We start from the raw sequence: 18073 nt of genomic DNA on the forward strand, positions 1-18073 counted from the left end.
TATGTGTGGAATCTAGAAAAATGGTACAGATGAACCAGTTTGCAAGGCAGAAATGGAGACACAGATGTAGAGAACAAACGTATGGACACCAAGGGGGGGAAGTGGAGGTGGTGGTGGTCATGGTGGTGGGATGAATTGTGAGACTGGGATTGATATATATACACTAATATGTATGAAGTAGATAACTAATAAGATCCTGCTATATAAAAAATAAACAAATGTTTAAAAATGCAACACCATTACATGAGCACCAAAAATTGAAATACTTAGGTATAAATCTAACAAAATGGATACAAAACCTATATGAGGAAAACCACAAAACTCGGATGAATGAAGTCAAAGAAGAACCAAATAAATGAAGAGATATTCTATGTTCATGGATAGGAAGACTCAGTACTACCAAGATCTCAGTTCTTCCCAACTTATCTGCATGTTGGAGGAGGTCATTGAGAGGACATGACCACTGGTTGACCTGAGAAATGGACCCAGGCAATCAGAGGCTCCTTACCCTCTCCGTGGGATGTTCATTCTGCCCACTGTTCTCATACAAGGAGCCACTTCAAGGACACAGCCTTGAGAAAGTAATGTGCTATTGAGACCATCTGGACTATAAACATGACTGAACCCCATTAAGGTCTCTAGATAAATGCTTAAGATTCTGGTGGGTGGGTACAGAGATCTACTTGTCATGCAGCTGCCCAAGACATGCCTTGTATGTAAGTTCCCTTGTTTATTAAAACTGCCACCTTCCAATCTGGAGTGGTCTGCCTTTCTTCAGTCCCTCCTTGCCCTCTATGTATGGGGGCTCATTTAGAATTTCACTCAGGGAACTCCTGAGGTTGTGAACCAACAATGCAATCTCAATCAAAATCCCAGCAAGTTATTTTATGGATATCAACAAACTGATTCTGAAGTTGACATGGAGAGGCAAAAGACCCAGAAAAGCCAACACAATATTGAAGAGGAAGAACAAAGTTGGAAGACTTGACACTACCCAACTTCAAGACTTACTATGAAGCTATAGTAATCAAGACAGTATGGTACTGGGGGAGTGGCCAAGATGGCAGAGTCAGGAGACCCTGAGCTCACCTCCTCCCATGGCACACCAAAATTACAACTATTTACACAGAAACTATTGATAAGAAAAACTGGAATACTAGCAGAAAAGATCTTCTACAACTAAATATATAATGAAGGAACCACAACGAGATGAGTAGGAAGGGTGGAGATGTGGCATAGTCAAGATCCACACTCCCAGGTGGATGACCCACAAACAGGGGGATAATTACAACTGTAGAGGTTCAGCCCAAGGAGCCAGTGGTCTGAGCACCATATCAGACTCCCCAGCCTAAGGGCTTCTGCACTGGGAAGATGAGCCCCCAGAACGTTGGCTTTGAAGGCTAGTGAGGCTTACTTTTGGGAGAGCCAGAGGGCTGTGGGAAGAGACTCCACTCTTAAAGGGCACATACAAAATCGCACACACTTCAGGAGGACCCAGGGCACAAACAATAATTTGAAAGAAGCCTGGGTCAGATTGACCTACTGATCTTGGAGAGCCTCCCAGAGAGGCAGAAGGCAACTGGAGCTTATCCTGGGGACAAGACACAGGTAGCAGTCATTTGGGGGAGCTTGTTCTACTACATGGACACTGGTGCTGGCAAACGCCATTTCTGAACCCTACTTCTAGCTTATTAGTGCCAGGACCCAACTCTACCCACTAGCCTTTCAGCACCAGTACTGGAATGCCTCAGGCCAAGTAACTAGCTGAGAGGAGACACAGTCCCATCCACCAGCAGGCTTGCTGCCTTAAGGTCCCCTAAGCCACAGTCACCCTGGGACCCAACCCTGCTCACCAGAGGGCCCGGGACCCGGCCATGCACACCAGTGGGCAGCACTAGCCCCAGAACCAGCCTCACCCACTGGAGGATAGGCAACAGTCCCAGGATACCCTGGGCCCCGGCCCCAGCCACCAGTGGGCAGAAACACAAACTCTGGGACCCCCAGCTCTGCCCACCAGGAAACAGGCACTAGCCATGGAATCCCCTGGGCCTCTGCCCCACCCACCAGCAGGCCGACACCAGCTCTGCAACCCCTAGGCCTTGCAGCCAGAGACCCCAGGACCTAGCCTTGCCACCAGCTGACTGATACCAGCTCCAAGACACTCTGGACCCCTCAGCCAGCTGCCCCAGGATCTAGCTCCTCTCACCAGTGGGCCAACACAAGCTCTGGGACACCCCAGACCCTGCAGCCAGCTATGTCTGGAACTGGCCCCACCCACCTGCAGGCCAACACTATATCTGGAAGACCCCAGCACCATACCCACTCCAGAACCCAGCTCCAACCACCAGTGAGCTAGCACTAGCCCCAGGACCACCGGGCCACAGTCAGCAGCCTCATGACCCAGCCCTGCCCACCAGTGGCCAGCATCCTCTACACAAGGCAGTGCCTGGCAACTAATTGGAGTGTGGGCCAGCCACACCTACCAGACTCCCATAGTAGTCAGCGTGCCACAAGACAAGGACCCACACAGCCCACACAGCAGGCACCCCTACAGCATACAGCTCTGGTGACCAGGGGGGATTGTGCTGTTGGAGTGCAGAAGAACTAAGTGACGGGACATAGGCAATTTACTTTATACAGAGTTCAAAGTAGTTACTGTAAAAAAATGTTCAAAGAACTTGGGAGAAGACTGGGTGAACAGAGTGAGAAGTTATAAGTTTCTAACAAAGAGTTTAAAAATATAAAGAAAAACCAAGCAGAGCTGAAGAATACAGTAACTGAAATGGAAAAATACACTCAAAGGAATCAACAGTAGATTAAATGATACAGTGGAATGGATCTGTGAGCTGGCAGACAAAGTAGTGGAAATCACTTAAGCTGAACAGAAGAAAGAATAAAAAGAAATGAGGACAGCTTAAGAGACCTCTGAGACATCAAGCATACCAACACTTGAATTATAGGGGTCCCAGAAGGAGAAGAGAGAAAGTGGCAGGGAACATATTTGAAGATATAATAGCTGAAAACTTCCCTAACCTTGAGAAGGAAACAGACATCCAGGTCCAGGAAGCACAGAGAGTCCCACAGAGAATCAACCCAAAGAGGACCACACCAAGACATAAAAATTAAAGATAGAGAATGTTAAAAGAAGCATGGGAAAAGTAGCAAATTATGTACAAGGGAACTCCCTCCCATAAGGCTATCAGCCGACCTTTCAGCAGAAACTCTGTAGGCCAGGAGAGAGTGGCATGATATATTTAAAGTGATAAAAGGGATAAATCTACAACCAAGAATACTCGACCTGGTAAAGCTTGCATTCAGATTTTATGGAGAGACCAAAAGTTTTATGGACAAGCAAAAGCTAAAAGAGTTCCGCACCACTAAACCAGCTTTACAAGAAATGTTAAAGGGACAACTCTAAGTGAGAAAGAAAAGGCTACAGCTAGAAACATGAAAATTGTGAAATTAAAAAATCTCACTGGTAAAGACAAATATACAGTAAAGGTAGTAAATCAGCCATAGTAAGAAGATTAAAAGTCAAAAGTCAAAATCATCTATATCTGCAATAAGTAGTTAAGGGATACACAAAAGATATAAAACAAAAGATGTAAAATATGATGTCAAAAACAGTAAACATGTGGGGGGAGGGTAAAAATGCAGGTTTGTTAAAATGAGTTTGAACTTAAGAGATCAGTAACTTCAAGTAATCATACATACACATACACGTGCACACACACATGCATAGAATGCTATGTACAGTGTGGGGAATATAGTCAATAACTATGTAGTATCTTTGTATGGTGACACATATTAACTAGACTTATCATGGTGATCATTCTGAAATGTATAGAAATATCAAATCACTATGTTGTGTAATAGGAACTAACATAGTATTGCAGGTCAATTATACTTCAAAAACAAACAAACTCACAGAAAAAGAGATCAAATTTCTGGTTACCAGAGGCGGGGGGTGGGGTGGGGGGGGAATTGGATGAAGGTGATCAAAAGACACAAACTTCCACTTATAAGATAAATAAAACTTAATAAAATTAGAAGGAAAAAAAAGACAATATGGTATTTGCAAAAGAGTAGACAAAATATATCAATGGAACAGAATACAGAGCCCAGAAATAAACCCCTATAAATATAATCAACTGATCTTTGACAAAGGAGCAAAGGCAATACAATGGAGCAAAGATAGTCTTCTTCAACAAACAGTGCTGGAACAACTGGACATCTACATGTAAAAAGTGAATCTAGGCAGAGACCTTATACCTTTCACAAAAATTAACTCAAAATGAATCAGAGACCTAAATGTAAAACTATAAAATTCCTGGAAAACATAGGAGAAAACCTAGATGACCTTGCTTTTGGTGATGCCTTTTTAGTTATAACATCAAACACAGGATCCATGAAAGAAACAACTGATAAGCGGACTTCATTAAAATAAAAAACTTCTGCTCTGTGAAAGACAATGTCAAAGACAATTGTCAATCCAGACAATACAATATTATTCAGCACTAAAGAAATGAGCTATCAAGCCACGAAAAGGCATGGAGGAACCATAAATACATATTACTAAGTGAGAGAAGCCCATCTGAAAAGGCTACATACTATATGACTCCAACCATATGACATTCTGGAAGAGGCAAAACTACAGAGTCAGTAATTATATACACTACTGTGCGTAAAATAGATAGCTAGTGGGAACTTGCTATAAAGCACAGGAAGCTCTGCTCAGTGCTCTGTGATGACCTAGATAGGTGGAATGCGGGGGTGGGAGGGAGGTCCAAGAGGCAGGGGATATATGTATACATATAGCTGATTCACTTCAGTGTAGAGCAGAAACTAATACAACATTGTAAAGCAATTACACTCCAATTAAAAAAAGGAAAAAAAACATCAGTTGTTGCAGGGAGGGGCAGTATGTGAACAGGCAGAGCAGAGGATTTTTAGGGCAGTGAAAATACTCTGTATGATACGATAATGATGGATATATGTCATTAAACATTTGTTCAATCCCATAGAATGTACAACACCAAGAGTGAACCCTAAGGTAAACTATAAACTTTGAGTGATTATGATGTGTCAATATAGGTTCATCTTTGGATAAAATGTACCATTCTGGTGAATGATGTTGATAATGGGGGAGGCAATGCATGTGTGGGGGCAGCAGAATATAGGAAATCTGTACCTTCCTCTCAATTTTGCTGTAAACCTAAAACTGCTCTAAAAAAATAAAGTCTTAAAGTCTTATGATACATGTATCATAAAGAGTTCAAAAGAAATAATCTAAAACACAATAGTAATATCTCTAGATTACAAGACTGTGGGTAAATATTTTTCTACTTTTTCTATTTTCTAATCTAAATATGTATCAATAATTTTTAAAATATAATAACCACCCTCTAAGAGGGGGCCTACCAAACCTCTCATATTCCCTATTATGTCAATTTCAGACTCCTACATAGTCTCTTTGTATGCTGCAAAAATTGTCTTTTGCAGGTGCATGTCAACTTGCAATCTAAATCTAATACCCAGACTCCAGGTAAAACTTCTTACCATGTTAGTAGTGCCACCCTCTATGGTGCTTTGTGTGTTATATACATTGTCCACGGGTTAACTAATAATTAGAAAAGTCACACTGCAACCAGGTAATGATGACCAGTCTGTGGACTCTGTAATTAGTTATCACCTCTGTTCTAAGACTTAAAATAGCCTTCTACTTTCCACTCCTAATTGGGAATTATGCCCTGCTTCCTGATCAACCTTAATATCTGTAAAAATATGGACACTGAGGTGGTTAGACCTGGTTACATCATCATCTTGTGGCTAATTTAATATTATCACAAGCAACATCATACTGAGTAAAAATTGCAAAATTCTTAGGAGTAACTGCCTGTGGCAATTGTCATTACTCTCCATAGATTGAAATGAATATGTAATGTGAGCTTCCACACCAGAGGCAGTAGTGTCTAGTACTGTATTCCTGACCAGGAAAGAAAGTCCTCTCACAGTAATGAAAAAAAGATAAAGAATGAATGTCCTCTTTGGTTGGGAGGTGAAATAGGTACGTGATTCCCAGGAACAGAAAGAGCAGCAGGATTTCTTCAACAAAGAGACCTATGGCAACCGTGCGTCTCAGTTCTTCTAACTGATTTGAGGAACAGGTTATATACACTTCTCTTAACAAAAATTTATTTCTGGGCCTTTAAGTTCAATTTGGTCCTCCTGTTCTGCCACACATTCCATGTTTCCAGCACCCATGACTATGACCTCTCCCTTTCTTGGGCTCCATTAAGAGGCTGAACACCCATCTATACCTTGGCAATGATACAATCCAGAATTCTCACCTCACATCCAACCTCTTTGCTTTGTCTCTATATCCCCAGCCTCTGTATTAAAGTAAAATCAGGTATCTCTCCCTGATTGTGAAGAACAAGGTAACTTTTAGAGTGAAATGAGTTCACACCTCCTACCATCACAACCTCTTATTAGCCAATCCAGCATTATGAGCCACCCATCCCAAAACAAAACATTTTTTAGAATTTAGTGGTGTTATGATTAATTGAGCCTGCCTGTGGTCTCAAAAACAGCTAGATCCAGGGTCCAATGTCCATCTTCAGTCCCATTGCCTATCCCCTCAGTCCAAGAATTTTTTAGTATTTTTCCGCCATGCTTACTAATTCAGATGGATATGCATGCCAGCGTTGTAAGGTGGGCAATATATTTCCCTTGATCTTTTAATAATCCAATACATTTTAAAATTACATTAATCAACAGTGGGTGATAGTAGACAGGAAATCCAGGAGCTATTAACGCTTTCATACAAGTTCTTGCTGTCTTTGGCCAATATGGTGATACCATGTGCCACCTTATAATTAGAATAGATACCACTGCAGCCAAGGCAGCTTGTTCACACTGGCTAGGTGTAACCCCTTGCCAGTCCTTATACTGTTTCAGAATACTGATTCATACTGAAGACACAATGGAGGACACTTGCTGGCCTAAAGAGAAGCCAGTCAGCTGTCAGTGGCAACATGCAGTCTCAGCTACCTTGCCCTCATTGGACATGAATCTAGGGTGCTATTTTGACTGTCCTTGTGAATATGTCCACTTTAGAATTTCATAGAGGGGGGGATGATCTGTCCTTCTGAGGGGCATTTAGATGCTTCTTCAAATATTAACATATTGGATATTTGGTCTATTTCTGACTGCAGATCCTGGCTCCAAAATGGAAATTTATTAATGGACAATCTTGGGCTTTCCATGGTCCAAATCATTGACCCAAACCCACTACAACTGATCCATGAGTCTGCTGAAATCAACACCTGGGGTATGGGGTTACACCTCAGTTGGTACCATCCAGGATGCACATAATTTTGCCCATTAAGTGAACCTTCCAAGTCCCCAATGAGTAAGCATTTTTCTGGACTGATGATGCAAGGTATCTGTCTTTTCATGTTTTCAGCCACTGATGACACTGGGCAGATCCACTAATGGAAAACAATACAAAGGGTTGCTTTTTTTGATAAAAAATCTCCAAATGGACCTTAGGTAATAGGCCCAAATTTTTAAAGGGGTCTCAATACTTGGCAAATGATCAATATTGTGATATAATGCATAATAGTAAATGAATAAATTTGGGCAGGCCCTGAGTTTTTTGAGTTTGACTTCCCAGCCCACTACCATGGATTACTTCTATATCTAGAGCAGTGGTTTTCCACACTGGCTGCTTATTGGAATCAGCTAGGAAGCTTAAAAACAGAAGTAAACAGCAACAAAGAAACTATACCTGAGACCCGCCCTAAATAAATTAAATTGTAATTTCTAGGGATGAGACTCAGCCCTTGGTGGTTTTATTATGTTTGCTTTAACTCTCCAAGTGATTCTAATATGCAGCCAGGGTTGAAAATCAAGAATCTAGAGCAATGGTTTTCAAACTTTAGAATACATCAATATCACATGTAGGTGATTAAAGTAGATTGCTGGGCCCCCATCTAGATTTTCTGATTTGGTCTGGGGTGAAGCTCAAGAATTTGCATTTCTAACACCTAGTTAGGTGCCAATGCTAGCATTAGCAGGTGATGCTAATGCTGCTGGTTAAAGGACCACACTTTGAAAACCACTGATCAAGAGTGTGCTTTTCAAACTTTGATATTAAAACCCACAACTTTAATATTTTAAACCCAAAACATTACCTGAGAACGTTGTTAAAATTCAGAGTCTAATCCAGTAGGCCTGGGGTAGGGTTTGAGACCTGCATTTCTAACAAGCTACCAAGTGATGCTGAAGTTGCTGGTATAAGGACCACATCTTTGAACAGCAGGGATCTAGAGCTGCCAGCCATGTGCCATTTTTTAAATAACCAAGCAAACTAGAAGCTGCTGGAGCAAATCTTCAAGGAGGCCAGTTTTGCATACTAATAATGACATGACTCATTTTGATGACTTCTTTCTTTGTTCCCTGATCACCTGAACATACACAGTCTCCTGGACAGTCTTGTGATTACAATGTAATTATTGCAAAACAGCCAACATCTCCACTAATGTGAAGCTCTACTCACCTTACTTGATACAGCTGATCACTTCCTTCTCCCTGAAAAACTCTTTTTACTTGACTTCCATGACCCCACACTCTCTTGGTCTTCCTCCTGCCTCTCTAACCACTTTTTTTTTTTTTTAAATGGAATCATGATATGTGGTCTTTTGTGACTGGCTTTTTTTTTTTCCTTTCTTTTTTTAAATTTTTGTTTATTTGTTTATTTATGGCTGTGTTGGGTCTTCGTTTCTGTGCGTGGGCTTTCTCTAGTTGCGGCAAGTGGGGGCCACTCTTCATCGCGGTGCGCGGGCCTCTCACTATCGCGGCCTCTCTTGTTGAGGAGCACAGGCTCCAGACGAGCAGGCTCAGCAATTGTGGCTCACGGGCCCAGTTGCTCTGCGGCATGTGGGACCTTCCCAGGCCAGGGCTCGAACCCGTGTCCCCTGCATTGGCAGGCAGACTCTCAACCACCGCGCCACCAGGGAAACCCTCTAGCCACTTTTTTGTCAGTTCTTTTTCATCTCCCCTATATTTAAATGTTAGAGGGCTGTGGGAATCCATTTTTCAGATTCTTTATCTATACTCACTCCTTCAGTAGTCTCTTCCAGGCTCATGGCTTTAAATACTATCTAGATGCTGATAACACTCAAAGCCCAGAATGCTTCCCTGGATTATGTATGTTCAACTGCCTAATGTACAACCCCATTTGGTTGTCTATTGGCATCTAAAACAAAACACTTCTAAAACAGCTCATGATCTTCCCTTTCTCCCAAAACAGAAAATTTGCTTCTGCCACAGTCTTTGCTAATTCAGTAATTGGCAACTCTATTCTTTCAGGTGTTCTGGCCAAAAACTGTGATCACCATTGACCTTTCTTTTCTGTCACAATTTATACCTGGTCCATCAGTAAATCATGTTGCCTCTATCTTCAAAATATATCTAATCCTTTCTCACTGCTTCCATTGTAACCACTCTGGTTCAAGCCACCAATATGTCTTAGAACAGTCCCCTAAGTGGTCTCTCTGCTTCCATCCTATCCCTCTCCCTCAGTCTGTCATCAAAATAGGAGCCAGAGTGACCTTGTTAAACCATTAACTCAAATTATGTCACTAATTTGATTAAATTGCTCCAATGGCTTCTAATCTCCCTCAGATGGGAAGGCTAAAATCCTCTCAAAAGCCTGTAAGGTCGTACACAATCTGCCCCCCCACCACCAGTACTTCATCAGACCTCATTTCTTTACTACTTTCATGTGAATTCACTGCACTCCAGCCACTCTTTCATATTGTTCCTCAAGCACATGAGGCATTCCATTTCAGGGCTTTTGAACTTGACAGTCCCTTTGACTGAAATGTCCTTCCCTCAGATAGCCACATAGCACATTCCCTCACCTCCAAGTCTCTACTCAAGTGTTAAATTTATACTTTACAGTGAGGCGTTCCTGGCTACCCTATCCAAACACCTATCTAAACTCTTCCCAGTAGTCTCTATCTCACATTCCTGTTTTTTTCTTAGCCCTTACATACTATATAGATATAGATAGATATACACACTATATATACAAAAATAATAGATAACATGTATATGTACACACTATATACATATTTATATATGTATATAAATATGAAATTTACCTTGTTTATTATCTCCCCCCAGTAGATATAGGTTCCATGAGGGTTGGGAATTTCACCTGCTTGGTTCACCACTGTAACTCTAGTGCTAAAAATAGTCCCTGGTAAATACTAATAGGTGCTCAATAAATATTTGTTGAAAGAATAAGTAAAGCAAGAAATACCTATTTTTACACTAAGATGTGTCCCAGACACCAATTAAGAAAGTGTCTTAAGGGACTTCCCTGGCAGTCCAGTGGTTACGTCTTCGCTTTCCAATGCAGGGGGTGCAGGTTCAACGCCTGGTCAGGGAGCTAAGATCCCACATGCCTCGGGGCCAAAAACCAAAACAGAAAACAGAAGCGATATTGCAAAAAATTCAACAAAGATTTTAAAAATGGTCCGCATTAAAAAAAAATCTAAGAAAGAAAAGTTTCATAAGAAGGTGGGTGTTACCAATTGTGGCAATTGATGATGATAAATCAAATAAGATTAGAACAGAGAATTGACCACTGGATATAGCACTGTGGAGGTCACTGGTGACCTTGACAAGAGTTGCTAGGGTGAAATAGAATAGAGCTAAGACTGAATGGGAGAAAAAGAACTGAAGATAGTGAGTACAAACAACTTTTTCAGATATCTTTTCTTAACATAAGACGATTGCATATGATGTTACCTCTTCTCAAAATGCTATGTCTTCACTCATTTCTTCTGATGACTACTTCTCTGTTTTCCTTACAGATCCAGACAGCTTAGGTATTCTATTCACTAGGTAACATCACTGCAACTGTTATGTGCCCATGTACATACCGCTATCCCTAGTACACATAGTATTCTAAGTGATTCTTTACTTGACTGATAGTCTCTTAAACTCCTAATACCTTAAAGCTGAGATCCTTGCACAAAGATGTTCAATAAATATTTCTTTGATGAGTGAAAAGACCTTGAAAGAACAGTAAGTTAATAGTTTCTAAGAAACTATTCTTATTTCTTAATCGTTTCTAAGAAACTATTCTTATTTCTTAATAGCTTCAAAGAATTTATTTATTTACCATGTTTTCCTTAATTTATATCCAAATATATTTTATTAGTTATCTATATATTAGACAGTATAAAATAATAAAGGAAAATAGTTATTACAACACAAACCTAAAATTTGTATTTTCCCCAAATAAATAATAAAGATACATTTAATGTACATTTATGACAACTTGAACTATTATTCTGGATAATTCCAACCTTTGCCTGAAAACATGTTAATTTTATCTCTTAAACTATGCAGTATTTGAAAAACAACCATAAATATTTTGATATCCAAGTACATAAAGTGAAATCTTACAGAACAGAATTATTAAATAGTCTGTGAAAGTTCAGGTCACCAATTCTAGTTACTTAAACACAGGGACATTTTACTAAATCTGTATGTTATCTAATACTTTCTGAAGTATTGCTTCTAGATATTACACAATGCTTAAGAAAATTCTGGTATCAGGTTTGAGGGGAGGGTTTCTACCCATTTCTCAAACTGCTTATTTAAGAATTCTATGCATGCATGTTTTGGGATACAGATTGGCAACGTGTTTTCTAAACAGAATCATCTGGGGCACTGTTTGAAAAACAAATTTCTGGGATCCAGCTCTAGAGGATTCTAGCTTAGCGCATTTGATGAAAAGGCTAGAAACTGGCAAAAAGCTCCTTAAATGATTCTGTTGATCAGTCAAGTTTGGGAAATATTGACCATATATCTGGAAACATTAAGTAGACAACAAGTAGGTTTGCAGCAATTCCTGCCAGACCTTAAAAAGTTGCTACCCTCAACCCATAAACACAAAAAATACTGATCCACCATGGAGACATCTTACATTCTGAAACGCTTTTTCAAGGCAATTTTGACTTGTGTTGAATAAATGAAATTTCCATACTATAAATACAGAGCTGTTAAAAACCACTTTTACTAGATTATGATGAAGCTCAATCAGTTTTCTTTCTTAAAAACACCACCTACCACAATTGAAGAGCTACTACACCTTTCATTTTGTCTAAAGGAAAAAAAAGTAGTAACAAAATGCACCAAGCTAACTACATTCCATCAATGGTCTTCACTGGTGATATATGACTTGAAAACTATCAATAACATTCACTACTTCAAGCACAAACTTGTCAAAAATGTGTTGATGGGTAGTATCTAGAAAAATTAATTTTAAAAGCTATTGTATCCTTCAGGAAGACAGCTGGCAAAAGTTTCAAAATATAGACCAAGCTACAGATGTTCATCATATATTAAAACTACTAGTAGTCTATTTTATAACTTAGTCTTAAGCCTGTAATAAACACTTAATAACTAGAGAATTCTGTCAATATAACTTGGGACACAGGAAAAAAAAACCATTAAGAAAGAAAAAGTGACTCTAAAATTCCTGTGTTATTTCTGACAGTGAAACTAATTTCTACATAGGTCAGTAATACTGAAATAAATATAACTAAAGGACAAATTACTATATATATACATACCTAATAAAAAGAAGTAAGACAACTACACGCAACACAGACAAAATGATAAAGTCATGTGGCACCACCATTGGCAATGCTAGATGTAGTAAGATGACAGAACTGGTAGGCAACTGATCATTATTTAGTCTACAACCAATATGGCACCTACACTTTCAAAACCTAAAGACAACGACTTGCTCATTCTGGTATAGTCTTAGCTTCGGACTAAGTTATATTCAATTAATATGTTTTACCTAAGTTTCAAGCAAATATGAAAACAAAACAGATGATAAAAACTATACTTTTTACTAATAAGGCTAACATTACAGCAACAGTTTTCCACCATGCCATCACATTTATGAATATTACATTTTCTGCTGTGACAGAATTGAAAAATTACTGGAGTAGTAACTATATTTGTATTTCAAACATTGAATTGAAACAAATTTGAAAGCTTTGAACATTTTCCTGATCTATTTCACAAACAAGAATGATCTCTACCATATTTGAAACAAAATTTTCAAAACACTTTGAGCGATTTCTAAGTTATAGTCTTAGTACTGTACTAAATTTGTCCCACAATTTCAGGATGCTATATATTCAGATTTTACTACCCCACTGAAATTTTCAAGAAAACTTTTTATTGTTATAAATTATTTTAAGGGTGAATCCTTTGCATAAAATCATAAGCAAGTATCCAATTATGGCAAAAATTAGAGTAATCTCACTTTTGAAACACTTTGAGATACTACATATATGGTTGTGCAACTATGTGTATATACCAAAGGAAGGCAAAAGCATCACCTCCTTACAGTTTACTGAAACACAATTATAAAAATTCAAGCAGTGTGACATAATATAGCTTTGAATTACTGCTGGAAGAATAAACAAAACATCATTTACCCCATCAAATAAATCATATCTAGTTTCAGAAGATCTTCATACCATACTGCTCTCAACTATCCAGTAGTAAAAACAACAGAAGTGTACCTCAAAATCCTTCACACCTACCTACCCCACCTACTGAATCGAACCTAAGAGACTAAATATCTGGAGGAGGGCTTCAGTCACGGCTGCTTCAACTATATAAGGCTACTATCCCCTGAACTGTCGGAGAACTAACACATGGAAAAGAAGAGAGAAACTGGAAAGGATCAGGGAAAAAGACAAAGAACTGGGGTAAATTCTACTCTTGGGGTGAATAACAACAAACAAATGAACCCAAAACACTGTCTCATTTCCTACTCCACAATCTCAGTTTCTGGTCTCCTTATCTTTACTCCATCTTGCCCTACCTATTGTTTGTCCTAGGCCTCCTTTTCCCTCTTACAGAGCATAAATGTACAGACATGCAAAATAGAAGATCTTCTTTATTTACAGAATTTAAGTGCCAGAGTTTTTTGCCTACAAGACATCAAACCATGATACTGGATTTGAAATGCACAATTTAAATCCTGTGGAAAATAGACATGGGGATAAAACTGAGTAACCAAGTCCAATCATAGAATCTCTTTTAAAAAACCCAGAAGAAGCAAGCGTGAGTGCGTGCCCACACACACACACACACACAGTCTCAAAATGTTTTAAAACACATTCTCCATCATCAACGACAAATATGTTGTGCTTGAGACAATAATCAATGGCCTAGAATAATTTCTGCAGCTTTTAACTTTATTTGCCACAAAAGTTCTGCTGAGACACTGATTGAAAATTACATCTCAAATACACCCCTCACTAAAGAAATGTAAACAAGCACTGAGACCAACTTTAAGATGCCGCCCACAAAAAAATTAAAATGAAGACAAAACTGTGATTTAAGTTAAAAATACAAAAGTAAATTTATTTAGCATTGCTTTATTGAAAAGGAAACAGAACTGGAAATCAGAATTATTTTTAGCACCTTCTTCGAATCAAACCTATCCCCAAACTGCCTATAGGTGTGCACATTTTAAAGTCCAATGAATTGCCTGAAGGTTGCCAGGGTTTCTTTTCCATCTGCTGATAACAGCAGGCAGTGAAACCTCAACTAATCATTATGGCCAAGAGATGAGAGCCCTCCAGGATGCCATCCTGGGCGCGCTCCCCAGGACCAGCCTAGAGCTTAGGGGACTTTTATCAGTCCTCTACTAGGTAAAGGACTTCCCTCGGGCGCTTTAAGAATTCGTTGAATAAGAAATCAACGAAGGGATTTAAAGGAGTAAAATGCTACCAAAATAACCTTTTGTACATTTCACAAATTTGATGGAAGAAGAAGGGTACACAGCCAGAAAACCGAGCGCCCAGTGGATCCGCGGACTTGGTGTCACCGCACCGACCGAGAGGGAGAGACTCTAGAACGCGAAGATGGGGAAAAGCTTTTCTCCGGTGTTAACAGGGCGGATTCGGGACCAGATGGCTGCGGGTTTCTCTCCCGGGCGATGCGCCCTGAAGGAGCGGGTCACGGGCACCCAGAAGGACCGGCAAGTGCAAACTCGGCGCGCGGGTCTCATGGGGACGGCGGCCGCCCCCGCCCCTCCGTACCTGATGATGTCGTCGCTGTGGCCCCGGTAGAACTTCTGCCGGTGTTCCCGCGGGCTGTACACCACGCCGACGCCCGCCACGAAGTACACGATCTCCTTGGCCGCCGTGTAGTAGAGGTTGTTGCGGCACTGGTGGCCCCGGTAGCCGTATACCCACTCGAGCCGCAGGTGGCAGCTCGGGGCGCTCCGGGCCGCCATGTCGGGGCGCCCACCCCGCCGTTCCGCTCGGGCCCGCGGCGGCGGCGGCGCGAGACGGGAGGCGGCGGCGTCCGGGCGAAACAAGCCCTCCCGCGGGCGGCCGGGACTCGCCGCCTGCCGCGTCCTCTAAGCCGCGCCTGGCAGGTGCATGTCGCTTCTCCTGGCCGCCGCCGGCCCCGCCTCAGCCCACGGGCGGGAGGAAAACCCTCGCCTCGCGGAACATGCTGAGGGCCGCGGGCGCCGCCGGCCGTCAAGAGGGTGCCGCGCGCCCTCTCTTCGCCCACCTCGGTCGCCTTGTCTCCTCAGCCCGCAGCGCCCAAGCCTTGAGCCGAGCCGAGCCGAGCGAGGGCCCGCCTCCCGCCTCCACGCCTCCGCTACCGCCCGGGCACCCAGCTCCTCGCCCGGGTCACCTGCGGCGTTCACGTCCCGCCGCGGCCTCGTCCCACAGCCCGGTGGACCCGCGCCGCGCGCCCCCGAGCGCAGGAAAACGGCGAGCGCGCGGCCTCGCGCGGCTCCGCCCCCTCGCCGCCGTCGCAGCCAACGCCCGCGCTCGCCCCGCCCAGCCCCGCCCCGCCCAGCGGGGGAGCACGGAGGCGTCGGGAGCTCCTTGGGTACTGTCTGCGGGTAGCGGTTCCCGTGCTCTCGCTGTCACCTAACGTCTAGTCCCGCTATCCTCGGCCAGGACGAGCGACCCCAGCCGCCCTGACCGCGTCCCGCTCAGGCCCCGGGGGGACTCTGGGCCACCCTCGTCCCCTGCTGCTGGGAGGTCTCGCCCGGGAAGCGCCTGTCTCACAAGGCCCCTGTACCCGGCCAGGGCTACGCTTATGCATGGAAGAATCAACACTAGGATGTTAACCTCATTTTTTTTTTTCCTGATACCTTGTGTGAGTGTGTTTTCTAGCTGCTTCATAGTGCTCACTATACCAGACATTGAGTGGGAATAAAACCTGACTTCCTAAGGGCACATTTTCTTATTTGTATACGTGACCTCAAAGCTTAACATAGAATTTAAATCGTAAAATGACACGCCAGATCCAATTTCTTAAGAAATAGCAGTGGTACCTGATTTTTTTAAATTACTGTTTTGAACACCAATGAACTCGATACTTCTTTCATTGTAGTGTTGTTGAAAATGTCTTGAGTCATAATTCTGGAGAACGAGCCTGTAAACATAAGTACTGGGAGCGACGACTTCCTCTGTCACTTCCCCTCCTACTCAGTTTTCTAAGTGCCCCCTCTCTCACAGGATTTACCAATACCTGTAAAATAATTTGAAATCCATATTTTAAAAGGTTTTAAATGCAGAATGATAGCCATAAGGTTTACAACGAGAAATAATAACTTATAAAATACAAATATGAATCTTTCATGTCTAAAAAAAATCCGTTTTGATTTCCCTGGGAAATACCAAAACTTAGAAATCTGAGAAAAGCTAGAATAAACCAGCATCCTTTTAAGAAATGTGACTGCACAGAGGTGATGATTCCCAGATGGTACCCATACCTTGCAATGGATGTTGCCCAATCTCTGCTTCCTCAAAGATACAAATTACCAATCTGAGACAAGAGGATACCTTTTCAGTTTTAGTTATGACTTCTAGTCTACATGCAGGAAAGAAGGGCCATTTCAGAGGAAGGAATTTGCATAAATGTCATGAAAAGTAAATTCTGAAGGAGTGAGTAGATTTGGTGAGCTCCACCAGGAAGGCTGAAAGTAGAAATCCAATCCGGTGTAGTTCAGAATAATCATCTAACAGGGTAGTGAGGAACTATGATGCAGAAAAAACTGACTGTAAGAGCTTTATACAATTTCCAAGCTTTCAGACATTTTAAAAAGTTTATTATTTTTGCTATTCCCAGAGTGATTAGCTATAAAACTGTCAATAGAAATAATCAATAAACCAATCTATGATAGAAATAGAAAACAGTTTTATTTGAGCTGAACTGAGGGCTATAGCCTGGGATACACAGATTCAAGAAGCATCTGAATTGTGTTCCGCTGGACTACAAAAAGGGGGTGGCTTATAAAGGCAAAACCCATAAAATTACATAAGTTGTTTGTCAAGAATTAGGATTGGATCTGGCAAGAAGTAAGGGTGCTTGTTAAGCAAGAATTTTTTGGGGTCCGAAATGATTGCAGAGTTACAAGGGGAGACCTTGGGACCCTAAGACTGTGGCTGGCAGCTGCTAGCAGATAATTGTTTTGAGAACGGCTGGTAGTGTCCTTGAGGCTGATACTGTTCAGAAAATTCAAGTTCTAAGAAGTTCTAAGTGATGCACAACATATCTGAAACCACATCCACAATGGCCACCCAGCTCCATTTGGGATGCCTGAACCACAGTTTTTCCATTTTGATTTTTAAATGCATTCTTTTCTTTAATGGTTGAAGCAGATGTACAATGCATGCTTAATAGGCCACAAAACAGACTGTTCTAGTTAGCATAAGGTTTAAGTTAAATCATGTATGAGCCAGAATGACTTCCACATACCTCAGTATGTGAAAATTTCTTCCATCAAAACTCTTGTAATGAGGGCAGCCAAAAATTAGAAGGGGGTGGAGAGCAAGACTGGGGAAATGTGCCACACTCAACCGCTTGTCTTTGGCTTCGGGTAACAAGAATCTTAGCAGAAAGAGAAGAGGAATGCAGATTAGGCTTCTGGCACCTGCTGGGAAGAAAGAAAGAACTCAGGCTTGAGAAGTGTCTCTGAAGCCATAGA

At 41.6% G+C, this 18073-nt stretch overlaps 1 protein-coding gene across 7 annotated transcripts in view; it reads right to left on the bottom strand.

The window, feature by feature from the left end:
- Window positions 1–15355, bottom strand: part of EML5 (EMAP like 5) — a 168314-nt gene extending 152959 nt beyond the window's left edge. For all 7 annotated transcript variants that reach the window (XR_009500978.1, XM_059914794.1, XM_059914793.1 and 4 more), the window contains exon 1: window positions 15159–15355. Coding sequence is in view for 6 of the 7 variants with exons in the window: in XM_059914794.1 (XP_059770777.1) it covers window positions 15159–15355 (197 nt within the window). In the remaining variant the exon portion in view is untranslated. The remainder of the gene's footprint in view (window positions 1–15158) is intronic.
- Between the last annotated feature and the right edge of the window lie 2718 nt (window positions 15356–18073).

This window comes from Balaenoptera ricei, chromosome 2 (genome assembly GCF_028023285.1).
Source record: "Balaenoptera ricei isolate mBalRic1 chromosome 2, mBalRic1.hap2, whole genome shotgun sequence".
NCBI lineage: Eukaryota > Metazoa > Chordata > Mammalia > Artiodactyla > Balaenopteridae > Balaenoptera > Balaenoptera ricei.